Here is an 18,142-nt window from a genome sequence, read left to right on the forward strand (position 1 = left end):
GATTGCACACATTACCTGTTGTCTTCTTGATCGATGAGGAGCATTTCCCCTAAAAATGACATTGGCTTGGATGAGCTGAAGCTGATACGGCAGGTCAGCTCATTAGCTGTGCCATCTGATGAAAGAACAATATTTTGTCCCTCTAGGAACTGCACAGAAAAAGGGCAAGTCTTGGTACCATCTGCAAGTTCAAGCTCAGGAAGTCTAACTCTAATTCGTGATTGCCTGTGTTAAACAGAAATAGTAGGTGTTTGTGGTCACAGGATTGCAGTAATAAAGTTAATTCATAGATTCTCACATTCACAAAATTCTTTCATAGTTGAATACAGAATAACACCTTTAGTTTTCAAGTGCAAATCAAATGAAACATTTTTAAAATAAAATTCTTTCATCATTTAGATGCTAGTTTGTTTTCTTTGTATGTATCTGAACATTTTATGCTGACTCACAATATCTGAACATCCAAAAGAAATTTCTACTAACTATGCTACAAAAGGCATACAGAGTTTTCTGAAACTTAAAACTTGCATTAGAGTTCATTAAACTGCACTACTGCAAAATAAGTTAAAGTAAGTTATTAAAATAGAAATATTAAGGGTAAATTTGTGAAGATGCTGAAGATACTTCAGTATGTAGTTACTGATTTCAGCTCTGAAATAAGAACAGCAGTCACTCCAGGCCCATGTGGAATCCCTTCAGTTCCAACCACAGAGCTACTGACAACAGACAAACCACTTGATAAATCAGCACACTCAGACAATAATAACCTGAAGGTAATTTGATTAATTTACAACAAAAGGGAATTTTTCTGTAATTCTAGTATCTAAATGATACCTACACAAGCATAGCAAACAAGTATTGCTCTTTACTAATTACAAACAAAAAAGCTAAATCTAAATACTTGAATAGTTGCAATGCTAAGTTACACCACATTATACGAAGATTACAAAAATCTCTCTTAAATTCAAGTACCAGGATGAAGTGAGTGATCCACAGATAAATAAAAACTATATAGATTTCTTATTGAAACAAGTAGCAGGATTAAAACACTTCTGCTATCCTTTTTAATAAAACCTCACATGGAAAGAAGGAGAAAAAAAACACACGAAGAACTACAACCCCACCAACTGTTCAATTAGCTAAACCTCAAACCAGTGGAGTAGAAAAAATAAAATGACAGAAAGATTTTATGTTATCATAATGTGAAAAATAGAAATAAGATTAAAACCTTAGTATATGGCTAAACACAGCAAAAAGTCCTGGTAGAGTGTCTGCTTTTAATTTTTTTGCTATCCACAGTAATTTTATATTTCTGATATAAGTTCATGGAGTGAAGATATCAGAAAATAGACACTTCATGAAGCAGGTGTGTTTGAGGAAAAAACATGTGCTTTTTGAACATTCAACAATAATAATTAGATTCATTTTCTCATAAATATAGAGATTCTTACACTGAGCATATAATTAATACTAACATTCACAAACAAATATTAATTCACTTTTTCAGAAGTGAATGAATCAACAATTCAGGATTTCTGTAATAAATATATGTCAAGATTTTTACCTTATAAAATCCTGTGGAATGATGGTGACGACTGCTTCAGTTTCCACACCCAGCGGAACTGGCATCAGCATTAAAAAGGGGGGGTGAAAATTTATTTTTGGTGACCTCAGCGTGCCAGACAATTTTAGCATGTATCGTGATGGACTATTATTTAGATACATGGGTATTTCAGATGTGTATGTCCCAGGACAAGCTGGTGAAAAGATTTTAAAATATATATGTATTACCATAAATACAGAAATGTAAAAGAGTTATAGCAAGAGGTTTGAGATTAGAATTTTTGTTATTAATTTATTTTAAAAAATTAGTACTGCTTTGCTTTTCAAAATGTAGTTTAACATAACAAATATTGTATGAGAAGAGTATTTATTAAGAAAGCTCAGAATACTTGCCTTTAGCAAACTAGAAATTCAATTTTTTTAACTTGTCAGAATTTTTTATAACTTCAATAAATGAGTTTATTGCATTAATATTCCATTATATATAATATCAACACAAGAGCAGAATTTTAAGAATTGTAGTCATACTTTGAATTACACTAATTGACACAGTGAATGCTTATTTCATAAAAAGAGTAACTATTGGAAGCATCTGACTGCCAAGACAAGGGAAAGTTGGTGCCTTTTAAGAGTGCAATTATACCACTTCAAAGGTTCCAAAATCTACAGTGGCCAAGCAGCCTCACACAAGCCAGCAGGAGGTTCCACCCTCCACTCAGAGCATCTCCCATTTCACAGAATCATTTAGCTTGGAGAAAATCTTAAGGATCAAGTCCAGCTGCAACCCTAATATTGCCACATCCACCAAAAAAAGGGAAGGGATGACCAAATATCCTTATCCCGGTGCCCTCTACAGTGCAGCTGGGAATGACAATGGCAGGGATAAAGATTTCTTTGTGTTCTGCCCCTTCTCAGGCACCTTGCTTCCAGCTGCAAGGCAGGTCTCTCTAGGATGGAAAAACACCTTTTTTTAAACTGATACAGGGAACAAAGTATTTCCTTCCACAGCTGTTAAAGTATGAAAATAACATTCCAAACCATGCACTGTCATTTACCCAATCCTCAGCCATTCTCACTGAAGGGCTAACAAAATCAGTAATTTTGAGGGCAAGCTAATGAACAACTCCTGGAATTAGAAATAAATCTGCAATAATGTGTTGCAAAAAAACCCAAAAAAGTTAATCTTTGAATCTTTGAGAAAAAAAAAACAACTTTTCCTTTGATTTCCCTCAATTAGATCAGTATGGAGACATTCTTACCAAATAAGATAGCAAATAAAAATTTTTTTTGGTGTGTCTGCATGAACACATACATGTCACAGAACAAAATTCACGACAGGGTCTTCTGAGATTATCTCAGATCATTACTTCCACAGCCTGAAAAAGAGCTGTCACTGTTTACATACAAAAATAAGAAAATCTAGTGTCTTCAAAGCACTTTGCCTTTTTCCCTTTCTGTAAGAGTTAATTTCCTAATGGAGGTGATAGTAGAAGAGCTTTATGGACAGTGTTATGTCAGCAGAACATGACCAGTGGATCCTTTCATTTCAAACCAGCAAACATGAAAATGGCAAACTGAAAACCAGCTCTAAGCAGAATCTGCTGGCCTGTTTGCAACATCTGACTAATTCTGTGTTAAATGTAAATCAGCTTTAGGAGACAATACTGCTGAGAAGGCTAAAATGATTCTATCTCTAGGTTTTGATACAACAGGAATACATCTTCCTCTGGCACTTTGTCCTGTCATGAAGGAAAGCATCAGAAAAAAGTCATGGAGATGGATAAAGAGACAGAGTATTTAATAAAATCTTGTAAGAAAGGATGTTCTATACAAGTTCCTTCCATGTACCAGCCCATCCAGCTGGGCTGTAACAACACCATACTTCTGGTGTCCTGTTTTCATCCATAAGTATGACAAGGTGAAGTGAAAGGGCACAACCAACAAATATCATAGGCATGGAACACAACGAAGGAAGTACATGAGCATATATCAGTACCAAAGAATGTGCAATTTTCACTAACTCACATTTTTAAATATTTGTATTGACCATAGTTTAAAAGTTAGACAATAGTAATGTTAAGCTTTTCTCATACAAACTTTCCATTTACACTTTCCATGCCAGAAAATCCCTGGCTCACCCAAAGAGCAGAGCAGACAGTGTCTATCCTGCCTCACTGCTCATTCTGTGTGTGGATCCACACATTTGCTAACACCAAAATTCAGCACAGTATGTAAACCAATAAATTATTGTTTATGTCAGAAACACCAGGACAATGCAATACCACGATCATTTTAAACAGACACAAAGACAAAAAAAAACATTAATTCTGTCATTTATTAAAATTAGTTCATTAGTTTGGAATGCCTAGGACCAGTGATTTCAGGATATTCCATGTTCAATAAATTACTTAGAAATTAATGAGAATTATGTCCTGAACTGACAGTTGAAGCCAAGAATTTATTCTACTCCTCACACCTTTCATGACCACTGTCAAAGCCTGGGCTGCTGTTACCATTCTGATTATACCACCATTAATTTCTAGTCCAGCAGATGTGAACATTTTACTTAGGGTATTTGATGGTACTTAAAAATTTATCAATCAAAATCTGCCAAGGGCTAACAGAATCTGTAAAATTATATGGGAAATATTTTATCTTCTCCAGGAATATTAACTCTATGATATATTTTCAGAGTTTATGAGAAGAAAGGAAAAACACCCTCTGCTCTTCTCATCCTCCTAAATTTCTGTATTATGGTTATGCCGTTCCTACATTTGTCTGCCAATAACACATTTGTAGTTTAGTTGCCTTGGACCTTATGACAATTCAGGTGTTATTGCATCTATATCCTTTCAACATTAATAGGTACCACTGAGCAATTTGCATCTAGTTAAATACAGACTTCAAAGCAGAAAAGCCACAGAGAGCTAGAACTTACATGTATCCTAAAAAAAAAAAAAAAAAGAAAAAGAAGAAAAGAAAAGAAAAGAAAAACTCAGAAACTCAGAAGTAAACTAATAGTTTCTCCACAGAATGTGTTAAAGGTCGCAGCTATTGCTGTTGCAGAAAAAAAATAAATAAATAAAAGACACAATCAAAGTATCAAAGTTGTCATTTGTGCCCATTACACAATCATTACATCTTCCAGCACCTCTGAACTCCCAGTAAGGGAACTCAAAGAGCACAAATTCCTTTTAACTTCCTTTGCTGCAAATAAGTTTTCTCATATCAAAATTAGATATAGTGAAAAAAAAAATTTAGATTATTATGCATTATACTATAAAACAGCCAAAGAGGATCATATTAGTGTTTTCAATTCTTGAAAAATCTCTATTTTTAGAGCCAGTTAGCATGATTTTACCACAAACATAAGCTCTTCCACTTAATTAAACATTGCAGTTTATTATAGCATTTTTTACTCTATCATAACTGCTGCAGCATATTTAAATAAATTACCTTAATGCACACTCAAAGTTCAATTTACAGTTTGTTCACCCCCCCACATACTACAACTTCACAGCACAAGCCTATGTAAGTGATTAGCACCCCATGTTCATTAACAAGGTCTCCTGTGTGGGTTTTGATGTATCTAATGCTCTCTTACAAGAGAGAGTAATGATATGCACTGAAGGTACAGCATAAATAGGATATAAATAACAGGAAAATACTTAGAACATTGAATTAAGGGTAATTGATCATTCCAGTTATTTATGATTTTCTGTAAACAAAAGATATGGGAACAGCAAAAATACAGATAACTTCAAATTACAGTAATTTATCAGTCATATTTATGAATATATACACATCTGCATTTACACATACAATTTATCCAGTAATTCAAAATATTTTTATTTTTATGCTGCTTTTATTTTTATGCTGTTCTCTGCTTCACAGTCTGCAACAAGCAACTTCAAATAACATGTGCAATTAAACACTGCTATTGCATATTCACAAGATTTACAGAACAATACTGAATGCAGTCTTCTCAATTTATCATACAGAGTCATGGCAAGAGTCTTACATCTCTATTTTTCTTTATTTATATTAAATTGTTTCCAGTGCTTAATTGAGGTTAGAGATTTCAGTGCTATGATGAAAAATAACAGCAACATCTTTCTTTAGGACAGGGATGTCACTTGCTGACTCAGCATCAGATCCAACTGACACAACAACTTTTCTTAACCTTGACAATGCTGCAGCCCCAAAAGTACTACCCTGAAACTGCCAACAGGATGGGGCTCCATGGGCATCAGTTGCATTTGCTGGTGGGATTTATCAGCTCAAGTACAATGTTACATCCTATAATCTATGAATCTTCTATATCACTGTCTACTCTAAACACCTGGCTGGGAAAAAAGTAGAATCTTCATTTTCCTGTTCTTCTATTCCTTTTCTAGAGTTATGTGGTTGATTATCATCTTCCTTTATTCTTTCAAGTTTTGTTAGAAATCTATTTTACATATTTTTTCTTAGGGACTTGTTCTCTGATCAGTGTAGTCCAAGAAATACCACAGATAAGTGATTTTATATCTTACTGAAGCAGGAAAATTCTATTCTTATCTAAATTACAGCTATTTAGAGTAAAGTTTAAAAGCATTCCAAGTACCTTGAAAAGTTTTACTACCTAAGTCAGTCAACCCAAATGCACCTGAAGTAGCAGCATTGAAAATTATACACCTATCCCAGTCCTTGATGCTTTATGTGTGAAAAACTTGATGCTTTCTATGTGCAAAGCAGACTTTTCAAACAATGCAATTTCAAAAACAGTGATTCCATATTTTTTGTTGGTCCGCCAGAACAAAAGAAAAAAAACTTTAGTTGATCAAAATAAGTACAAGTATTGATTCTTCATAAAATCTGATTTAAACATCCCTACGCAAACAGCCAATCTATAGAAGAATTCATAAAATTACTTACGAGGCCAGAAGGACACAGAAATACTGACTTCTTCTTCTTCACAAAGATACCCACTCGTCAGACTAAATCTGAAAATACCATCTTCTATATTTTTGTCTGCCTCATCAAAATCCAATTGCCATGTTACACGCTCTGCTGAGGCACACTTCATGACAAGGTTCTGTAAATATTTTCAGAAAAGGAGTGATGTTGAAAGAGGGGAAAGCAGCAAACACTGTGATACTTTTCACATTGCTTTCTCCTAAGCATTCTTGGTGCAAACACACCAGAGGGAAAGCAAGAAGAACTCAGTTATTATATCTGTAGGGTGCAAAGGTGAGCATGCCTATCTGCAAAGACTAGATGCTTTCCAGTGATTCACCACATTCACAAAGAGAATACTTTCTTTCCAGAATGGAAAAACCTCATTTAAGTGAGGTAAATATATCAAAGCATCACAGTGGGAGTGCTTAGACAAACAGAACAAGGACTTATTCCTGATAAAAATGAAGCACAATAAGCACTAAACACATGGCTCAAATGGTTTAGACTTAAAGGTGGAGATGTTGAAAATGGAAGAAGTTTAGAATAGATTTTCAAAACCCATTCTTTCAATTCAGTAAGATGACAATGGAAAACAAAATTAAATTCCTTTATCTCGGAGTTAGTCTCTCAGCTTTTGAAACATGCCTAGCTAGGAAAATGCCTTGACTTTCTTGACTTTGCATTATCATTGTTTCTTGAATGCACTTGAAAAAGCATTTCAAGTGCTTCCATCATTGCCAAAAATATTTTTTTCCAATTTCTAACCAAAGCCCTCAGGAATTGGAAACAATAAATTATGTTATGGCATGTTTTGCATTCAGACAAATTACCTGTGTTGCAAATATTAAATTTAGTGCCTTTCTTCTTCTATTGAGCTGTAAGTCATGACAAGGAAATTTTTAGGAGAGTGTCAGTTGGCACAGTCAGTATCATACACAGCACTGATCCCAGTTTTACTGATCAGCAGTTTTACTGTTTGGCCCATCATGGCACAAATCAGTTGCATCCTGGCACCATCACTGTCTCATTTACTGGTACAGGTAGATGCAGAAAATCTTCAGAATTATACTATTCATACCTATTTCTTACACAATTAATGGTCCATTACTCATAGTGCCCATACTTTCATATTGTCAGAGTTAGTAAAAACCCAATTTTAAGTTTTGGAAAAAAATTATAGTGATTAAAAGACAAACATGAAATCAAAAGTTGAACAAAATGACAAGGACAATGTCATTACCTGAGAATTCATGCTATCAGCGGTACTGGAATGCATGTTACTTGAATGTTGTTCAAATTTAAATTCCATTGAGGAGAACTTCAAAAATGGTTGAAGTACTATTGAAAAAAAAACAATTTAAAATGTTTATACAGCATCATTTGACAAATATTTTCTCAAAGTACCTTCATAAAATCATTGTTTCTATACATATTTAGGGAAAATATTTCTGCCCTTTTTGATGCTCCCTACTATATACATGATTATTGTAATTTAACTTGGTCTTATTATGACTCTTTAGTCACATTAAAATTATTTAAATTCTATATCTACCAGCGTTATAGCACCTCTCCTTAATATCAAAAGAGCCACATGATCTTCCTTCTGCAGATGAATGCACTTACATTTCTGATAGTGACCATGAGACAAAACTTGGAGTATTCTATATAAAAGAGTATCTCTCCTAATTTCATAGAGCTTTAACAAAAAATCATCACAACATATGAATTTTTAAAGTGGGAGTTTAGAAAAACAGAGGTATGTGTTTCCACAGCCTCATCTTACTTCTTGGAAACAGCACTGGAAATGAACCTAGAAAGCACACAGAATCCTTTTACTAAAATCTGCACATCTGCTCAATTTTCAGTGTTGATCAATTCTCTTCTCTCCCTAAAAAGAATTTCCTAATCACATATATCACATAATGTAAACAACAATACTATCTGTATTTCTCTAAATCATAGGCACATAAACTCTATAAAGTAATATTATTTCAAAGTAGGAACAGAATTTTCTGGAAGTCTTCCACCAACACACAATTACATCACTCACAAAGTCCTCAGGTCTCTCACAAACTGCCTGTACCAGGAGAACACAGCACAACTTAAACTGTCAGGTAAAGGAGATTATCTACCCAACCAAAAAACCTCTGACCTGGATTACTAAAATATATTTCAGCTCCCACGAGGCCTTTACTTTGATAGTACAAACTTCTCCTTTGTACAAGGCTTAGATTAGACTTGTGTCTTCTGTTGAGTTTTCTGTCCCTGTTTGTTTGAGATTTTTCTCTTTCAGTTCTTTCTCACAAACACATAAATACTTTAGGAGGGAAAATTCCTGTTAAGTATTTAAGGAAGAGACCTGCTTTCCTTCTCAAGTGCTGAAACAGTTTACAAACTTTGTTTAAAAAATCAAAAAATAAGATTCCTGATGGATTGAAAACATATGGACTACACTGAAGTTAAAAGACAGAGCTGACTATCCCAAGATCAGAGTGATTATTTTCTCGGGGTGAACAACCCTGAGTATAAACAGCAAATATAAGATATTTATTTAAGTGCCAACCACACTGTCCCAGCAGTCTGAATCCCACTCAACCACAACAACTATCCAAGGAAAATAGAATGCACAAGCAGAAAACTAATGTGCCATAAAGCATCCTGCAGTGAGAATTAGGCATATTTGTTAAATCAGAACTTGCAAGATACTTCTTACTCAATTTCAGTTTTTAACATGATAAACTGAAATTAATAACAGATATTTAAAATTTGTCAGAATATAATTAAATTATCAAGTTCTTATTTTAACAGTAAAAATAATCTGGCTATTTGCCTACACCCATATGATTATCTGAAATACTGAGTTGCCAAGAAACTTATTTAGATTTCTCTGCCTCCTCCCAGACCGTTAAGATTCTCAGTAAGAATTTAATTTCAATACTCACATTTTAATAGAAGCCACACTTCATTTTTTCAACTATTTCTTAGACTTGAAAGTATTATATATTCACTTTTCTATTACGTTACTTGGCTGATACATGTAGTTTGAAGAAATTCTACATAGCAGAAATACAAATTTTTGATAAAATTTGGATAAGATTTTCAATTATCCCCGAGATTTAGTGATTGCATTTATTTCACAAAGAAGGGGAAAAGATAAACTTTTCTCTTCACATCACTTAAATCACTTCTGCACTATAATTTTGTGACTTGGATTCATATTTTCATTTAGTGATGTGTTTCCTAATAATGTCAGATACATATGTACATTCACCTTTATTCTATATGTTCTCCAATTACATGTATTTTAGAAAAAATTAGTATGAATTTACTTCCCTGGCAAGATCTAAAGAAGGTCTCTCAGATTTCTTTGATATTTTAAAAGATCTCGAAAGACTTAAAAGAAAAACAAAGGGGAAAAAATCAAATATAGACAAATCCTAATAAATTGGAGATGCTTTTACCCCACTTTACATATTTAATGGGCCAAGCCTTCTTAAGTGCTCCCAAGAGGTTTAAACATTACACAAACATCATTCTAGGAAGACACTGTACTTCACTCCCAGCTCAAATAAAAAGTGGCTATAAATTAAAAACTCAGATTAGGAAAGCCATTGTATTCAAATATGCACAATTTATAGATCTATATGACAGTAAGAATAAGACAGGACACTAAAGAAAACCGTAATTTATTTCTAAGAAAAGCAGACAAGAATTATATATAAGATATCAATTTCTTTGCTGCAGGTAAATGGCCTGCCTGTAACTTTGGCTACTAACAACCTCTGACAAGCCAGAAGGCATGAGAGCCATTCAGAGGCGTTCTAAAGGAGTTTTAAATACAGCTAGAGATCCTAGTTTCAACAGAAGAATGCTACAAAAGAGTATGACTGACATTCTACTATTCTACACTTTTCAGAGGAACTGCTGTAATTACTGAGAATTACATTATATAATCTAGAAATACTAATAAATGGATAGACACAAAAAAGAGTTTTGGTAAACTATTTTTTATATAAGACAAATACAAAAAATATTTTCTCCACATCATGATTAGGTACAGAAAGCTCAGCTTCAAGCGTATTTCAAAACACGAATCAAAACTTGAAAATTTAGCAAGTTTCCAAGAAATGTACTGTCGTGGTTTGACACAGGAAGAGAATTTTTTCTGGAAGGAAGAGGTCAATTTAGATATTGACCAATTGAAGGTGAACACGCCTCTGAGAACACAGAGGGGTTGCAAGCAGAATTCCCAGGGGAACTCACTCTCTTTGGTTCCGGTCAGTGTGCAGTGCAAACCTTCCCCTGCCCAGCCACGAGCTGGGTGGGGGAGGGGAAGCCCCCATGGCCTGAAAAGTAGGCCCCAAGGGTGGTGGAAAGACTGGAACCGAGCTGGCCCCTGCAGATGGAAGGATGGAAGAAATCTGGGATGTCTCCATTTCCCCCCCCAGAGTGTCTCTCCTGAGAGGGAGAGAGAAAGCCGCAAGGAAGGAGGAGCGGGGGGAGCTGCTGCAAGGTGCCCAGCTGTGTGGGAGTTGCTGGATGTCTGGGCATCGAGCCATCCTGGGAGTTTGGACTTTTAACCCTTCCTTGAGAAATGAAGGCTTTGTGAATTTTCCTTTCCCCTCCTCGGTTTGAAAGAGAGGAAGAGGGACACCTTGGACCCTGGGATGTTGGAAGGAGGAATTCTGGATGGGAGGGGGACAAGGAGTGGCTTTTGGCTGGACTTTTCCATGTTAGCCACAACCTGAACCAATCTTCTCCTTCAAGAGGGACTGTGTTTTGGGAGGATGCCAGTGAGTCAAGAGACCTGCTTCAGCTAGGAAAAAGACAAAATTGGAGTGAACAGAGAAAGGTTAGGGGGTTTGTGGTGGCACCCCCTTGCCCTGGAAAGGAAAGAGAAGAGAAGATCATCTCTGTTCTTGAGCCCTCGGCCCCAGGTGGAAAATGGGGGGGACTGTGCTCCCAAACAATGAAAAACTGAACTGTTGTTTTCTCCCCTCATGGCAGGGCATCCTTGAAAGGAAAAATCCTAAAGGCAGTCTGTCCATCCATGCATTTAGTGGTGAGAGCACTGTGCATGGAAAGGAGAAGGGTCACCATGGCAAACTTTTTCTCCAGGCGGTGCCATGTGTGACATGGAAACACAGGATGTGGAGCTGTGTTTCTTGGGGGGTCTGTGGCACAGGAGAGACTGTTCCCTCGATGGACTGAGTATCGGTTGTTTGGAGGGTGGAAACCTGATTGGGGTCCAGATTGTGTCTCACTGTGGTTTGTTGGAGTTGGGTGGTGGGGGGAGGAATGTTTTGCAAGGTTTTCATTTGATCTTTGTGTGGTGGTTTTTTTTCCCTTCTTTAGTTTTCTCTTTTCTTTTGTAGTAGTAGTTTAATAAAGTTTTTTTCCTGTTATTAAGCTTGGGCCTGCTTTGCTCTATTCTAGATTCCACTTCACGGCATTCAAGGGAGGGATCACATTTTATGGGGGCACTGGCATTGTGCCAGTGTCAAACCATGACATGTACAAATCATACAGATTCAAATTAAGTAGCCATTCTCTGCAAAGCAAAAATTATCACTTGAAATATATGTATCCAGCAGGTGTTTAAAAGGCTGGTTCACCCACCAGTAGCTCTGACTTGACAGCTGGGCAGAGCTGGGATCTCCGGGGGTGGCAGAGGCGGGGAGGCACCATGCTTCAGAGGCACAAGAACTGCAGCTGGGGAACTGGCCCGAAGAACAGCAATTGGGAGAATGAAGTCACATACACCCACCTAAAAGGAAAGAAAATATTGTGGTCATTTTCCCAAAAAAATCGTAGGTACCTCCTGAACCATCTGAGTGTTTTGTTGTTTTGGAAGAATTATTGCAATTTTGGACCTGCTCATGATAGTAACAGGATGTTCATTTATTGGAACTCAGAATTAGCTCTCTAAGTAAACAGTGGCCAGGTATTTTCGCCCATTAAGGAAAAGCTATATAACCAAAAGTATCAGGGTTATCAGCAGAGCTACAGACAAGGTTTCTGGTAAATCACAATGTCATGTTCCACTCCTGCCACCCTCAGGAGTGAAAAACAATTGGAGCTATGGCCCAAATGCAGAAGCTCATGTGAGCAAAGAGGAGAGAAAACAAAGCAACATTAGCTATGGAAACCTTTCTCAAAGGCTGAAGAGCAAAGGTCAACCATACAGTACACTCAGCATACACAAAATGGGTTCTGAGACCAAAGGTGAAACATGAGCTAAAACTGAGAAACCTTGGGGAAAAAAGTACATCTTAAAACCTTTGTCATGAAATGCCACTGAATTCTAGGAGCCTAAATTCCAGTTATTTTGATCCTCATTTTATCTGTGCTATCACATTCCCAAGTGGGCTTTCGAACTTAAGAAATGGTGTGTTTTGTACAGAATCTTCTTTTTTAACAGACTGTGCATCAGAAAGGCCAAATTTATTTCAAAAAGCACTTTCAAAGAGATATTTCTTGACTCTTGCTCTGTCTTTCCAAGGACCAACACACTAAGGTAGTGTATTCTCCAAACAAAATGTAAGGATAACCTTAATAAAGGTAATGGAAAAAAAACTCCAAAACTTCTGCACTAAAACCAGTGTTAAGAGTCCTTCAAATCCTGTTTTCACCTTGAAGGCCACTGAAATTGTAGAAAGGAATTAAACCTATAAAAACCTTCATGCTGCTTAGAAAAAGCAGTAAAACCAGCAATATAAAGATGTTATGAATCGTTTAAAAGCTTTCAAAACCTGCAGAAAATAGTGCATCATTCTTCACTTTCACATCTGTGGTAACAAGCAGAATATATAAATGACAGAAGAGAAAACCAAAAGTGCCCTAAGCCAGGGCATGAGGCACAAATCCATCTGTAACACTTACTGGGAAGCAAGGACACAGCACTGGGAGTGTGTGGAGCTCCAGCAGGGTCTGTGGCACACAATTACACACTTCTGGAGAGTGAGCTGTGTGCTGAGCCTTGTGGAATGCTTTGTCTTTTTGTGCTCAGCTCACAAGGAAAGCATGGAATGAGGGCAAGCTTTTGCAGCAAGATTAGCACAATCCCTTGTGTTATATTGATACTTCAAATCTAATAATTATTAATTTTATAATATATAACTAGCTTTTCAAAATTGAAATTTAATATTTTTTAGTAACTGAAGCTCAAGATATGTCAAAAAAAATTGAATAAAAATCTGCTTTGAATTATATACTCCTCTATTTTTAGTACCTCAAGTCACCCACATAAAACACTTCATCAAGTTACATCTTCAAAATACATTCTTGTAACAAAACTAATTTTGTTTAAGTTTGGTGAGATTAAAATGTTTAGTGTATTATAGATTTTATGACAGCACTGGCTGTGCAAAGTGCAGTCTTGCACTGCAATTGTTACTCATCAATGCTGGTATGTTTAGGCCAGACAGCAAAAAATTGAACCCTTTTTCCCTCTCCCAAAGCAGTAAATCAAAACCTGTTTTGCATCCCAACCAGCAGGAAATTTTTTTTTTCTTACTATACAACAAAGGAGTTATTTTCTAAGAATTGGCAAACATAAGCAAATATGTGAAAGACTCAATTCACTACATGAAGATCACGATGTTCACTGAAAACCTACTTTTGCTATGAAGTACAATGGTATAAATTCAAGGCCAACATAACTCATAGAAATGTATTTATATAATTGAGAACAAATCATAGATCTTTTATTTCATTCATACAATAACTGCACATTATTTAACTACATTACAAATGAAAAATCCTTTAAAAATTCTAAGCAGAAATCAGATTATAATAGATACACATATTGCTGAAACAAAATTAAAAATTCATTTCAGTTATTAGGACTTTACTTTGCAAGTAGAAATGTTATGTTTCTTTCTATAAATATTTTTAAAACTCTTTATGATTAATTTTTCATTTTTCAAACTCCATAGTAGAAAATTCCCTCTTTTGTAAGATTACATACTTTAAAGAGTAATTACAACACTTAATAAAAAATAAACCCTTAGACTATTACTGGACTTATCCTTGCTTTTTAGATAACTTATGACTATTTTATAGTTACTTGTCTATTGAGATATTTTCCTGAAGCTGCATTTAACTTCACACACTAGAGAACATGGGAAGGGCAGGAAGGAAGCAGCCTAGAGTTCTTTGACAAAACTCCTGCTTGCTATAACATTGTAGGAAACATTTTTCCTGTCCTGATGTACAGTGATTATGCATGTTGTTTGGAAAGGAGGAATCATCTACAAAGTCACAGTCTTAGAATCAAAATACTTCAAAAGAAGCTTTAAAAAGGAGCTTTTTGTTGCTTGTTCACATGGAACACCTCCAAAAGATGCCAGAAAAAGGATGCTGGTCAGGTTGCCACCAGAAGTTAACTCTTCAAATAAAAGTAACATTCTTGGAAACTTTTATTCAGATGGTATCTTAAAATACTTTCTTTTTTTTTTTTTTACTAGAATTAATAAACAAATAGAAGCTGTTTGTCATAAAGAATCTGTGAAATTAAGAAATCTGCTACCAAAACACATTTCAATTTATGAAATAGGTTTGATACAAACAGTTTGGTAGCTCTGAGCCCAAAACTGGGGGGTAAACATGGCTGAATGGTTTCCTGACTTGGCCCTAAATACCTGGTATAAGACAAGAAACAAAAGAGAGAAAAAAAACACCCCATGAAACATTACAAGTAAAATAGTATTTTACATAAAATTAATGGATCAAAAATAAACTGAAACACAGCTGTCAGATGGCAATCTGAGAGTAGGAAAAAAAAGTACTGTTATTTTCAAAAAACACTTTCAAATCAGTTACTTCATCTCTATCTTTACTAAGTATTCCAAGGCAATAGTATATCTTAGAAAGTATAAAATCTATTTCTCTAATTATTATTCTATTAGAGCATGTATTCTCAAGGTTGAATAAAAATTCTGCTAATCATATGTGACATCTCTAAAATTACAGTGTTTTCTTTCACAGTAAAACTTCCCAGGGAATGGCATGTAAATCAATAATCTAATTTATTACTTAGAATTACATCAAAACATCTGTAAAAGGTAATAATACTCTTGTATTTATCATATAATACCATGCAGACTGTTCAAGTATCTTGAAGCATTTGTGAAAAGGCTGACCTTAAATTTTCTTTATTTATACCTTTATTTATTTATTTATTTATAATATACAAATTCTACAGGGATACAAAAAGACAAAATGCATTGTACATTAGAAAAAATCAGTTTGATTCAAATTTAAACCTAACTGCAAAGCCAAGTGTTTATGTCTTGCAACTGAATCCAATATACACTCACAGCCTTCCCATAAATTTAAACGAGCTTTTCCTTAAGATATACTGAAATCTTTAATTCCCCCTGTCTTATATCACAGAAAAGCAGCTTCCACAATGAATAATGTAACTGCTGTTCAAAGCCATCATTCAAAGCACTGCAATAAAATTAAATCTTTCCTTTGTATATGGTTAGAGATGATGCAACAATACCCTGTAATTCCACAGCTGCAGATTTTCCATAGAATTCACTTCTTACACAACAAATCTGTTCTTTCATTTTAAAAAAAGGGGAAAAAAAAGTCATTTAAAAAGATAAAAACCCCATCAAAACACCTGCCACCTCCCTACCACAAGCTTAAGCAATAAGCTCTGACAGGTGTGACTTGTTCTATTTATCTCAATCAAAGGACTCGAAGGCTTCATTATTACCCAGCTGTGCATTTTGTCCTTTTTCCAAGATGCTGAAATTTATTATTTTCCAACAGGTTTACAAAAAAAAACTCATTTTGAATCACTGCACTCCTGCACTTTGCTTTGCATGCTTTCCCCAGCAGACCCTACAGGACCTCTGTGAGCAGGGGATCATCCTGCCTAGAGAAACACAGACAGATAGATATAGATACAGATATAGGTTATAAAGATATAGATGAGATCAATACCACTTTCATTGACAGCTCTGACTTCCAGAGCCACCAAATACTGAGGTTAAACTCTCTGCAGTGAGATGCAGAGCCCTGTCACCTCTAACACCTTCAAAGGCACTGGAATAACAACAAGGCACAGCCACACTGTGTCTGAGCAACATCTCAGCCTTATCTATAATGCATGGACTCGATTTTCTCACTCAGGATACTGAAGGAACTGCCTCAACATTTTTTAAGGTCTGTTTTTTAAGCATGCCAAGACACCTATCTCTAAGAGCATCTTTTGATGCCCCACGTATTAATACATAGTATATTTTAGTGAGAATTGCAACAGCCCTTAAAAGTTGCTATATATGTACTACATTAGTTGATCTGAAGGGGTTTTTTGCAGAATTCAAGATTGCATTCAAGACTAAATTACTTGCACCCTTACATTAATAATTAAGGTAGCTTTAATAAAATTTTTAAGTACATTAAAATAATTTCATGGGGTTTTTTTATGTTTTTTAGCAGTGCTCCTGAATTATTTTTACTTTTCCTTAGGCCTAGTATTCACTTTGTTAAAGAAAACATCAGCATAGTGGGGGTTTGTTGGTTTATACAGTAGTGTTGTCAGTAATGACTACAACAGCAGGAAGTTCTAGTAAAACCAGAAGGCAGACAGAAAGGAATGTGACCTCATGGGATACAGAAGGTTTGTAGTATTGTAGCAGCTGGAAGGTAAGCTGGGAAAGAGCAGTTATCAAAAAAAACAAAGATGGGTTCAGAAACAGCTGTGGAAGTGCATAGAGGCAGGAAACAGCATTTGCAACTGTGAAACCTGAATAGGGGAAGCTCAACATACAGAGATTAGAGATTTGGGGTTTTTTTTCAAAACTGGAAAATCAAGAAAGAAATCTGGTGATAAAATGGGGACTATAGATGAGGTAGAATAATAAAGAGCTCAGATCCAAAGGAAAATGTTTTAAGAATCAGTAATACTGTGAGTTCCTGATTGCAGTAAGAGATGCTGGTACCTCAACCACTTTTTTAACAGAACTTTTTTTAATTTGTACATTGCAGAAGTTAAATGAAAGAAAAGCTACAGCATCCTGGGGGATACGTATACTTCCAGATGCTGCCTGTAGTCATGCCTGCCTGGGTAACTTCATTTAACATCAGTCAGTGCTCAGGGACCAGCGGTGACAGGGCTGCAGCAGCTCAGAGATGCTCACCTGTACCAGTGGGCTGGAAGCTGTCAGGGTCCTTGGGCACGTCTGGCCCAGCAGTGAGCTGCTCCTGCCAGGCAGGAACACACTGGAAGTAAAAGGGCAGCACTGGCTGCACCCAGCACCAAGGGCAAAGACAGACAGAAGGACTCTGAGCACACAAGGAGAAGGGAAACTGAAGTAAAAACATGGAATGAAAGCAACACATTAGTTGGCTAGGAGGGGCCCCAAGAAAATTTCCTTTTTGAAGTTTTTATTTCCTTACTTCTGAAGGAAGTTATTTCTGTTTGCCAAAAATTATTCTTAAGACTTGAAAAACACTTAGAGTTTGAAAAAAATAAAATCTGTACTCAATAAGGTGCAATATTCTACAGCCATTTTTTGTTTGTTCTGCTTTTTAGGGATTGTTTGGGTGGTTTTTGTTTTTTTTTTTTTTTTTGCAAAAACAGTCAGAAAACTGATCCTGTCAAATATATAAAAATAGCTTT

At 35.6% G+C, this 18,142-nt stretch overlaps 1 protein-coding gene across 1 annotated transcript in view; it reads right to left on the minus strand.

Annotated features, from left to right (window-relative positions):
- The window catches only part of CFAP47 (cilia and flagella associated protein 47), a 268,440-nt gene that overhangs the window by 223,087 nt on the left and 27,211 nt on the right, over nt 1-18,142 (minus strand). Inside the window, exons 22-26 of the mRNA XM_077781662.1 lie at nt 12,124-12,271; nt 7,745-7,842; nt 6,481-6,640; nt 1,565-1,757; nt 16-225 (exon numbers count right to left, since the gene is read on the minus strand). Of these exons, the coding sequence (XP_077637788.1) occupies nt 16-225; nt 1,565-1,757; nt 6,481-6,640; nt 7,745-7,842; nt 12,124-12,271 (809 nt within the window). The remainder of the gene's footprint in view (nt 1-15; nt 226-1,564; nt 1,758-6,480; nt 6,641-7,744; nt 7,843-12,123; nt 12,272-18,142) is intronic.

Source organism: Lonchura striata, chromosome 2, assembly GCF_046129695.1.
Source record: "Lonchura striata isolate bLonStr1 chromosome 2, bLonStr1.mat, whole genome shotgun sequence".
NCBI lineage: Eukaryota > Metazoa > Chordata > Aves > Passeriformes > Estrildidae > Lonchura > Lonchura striata.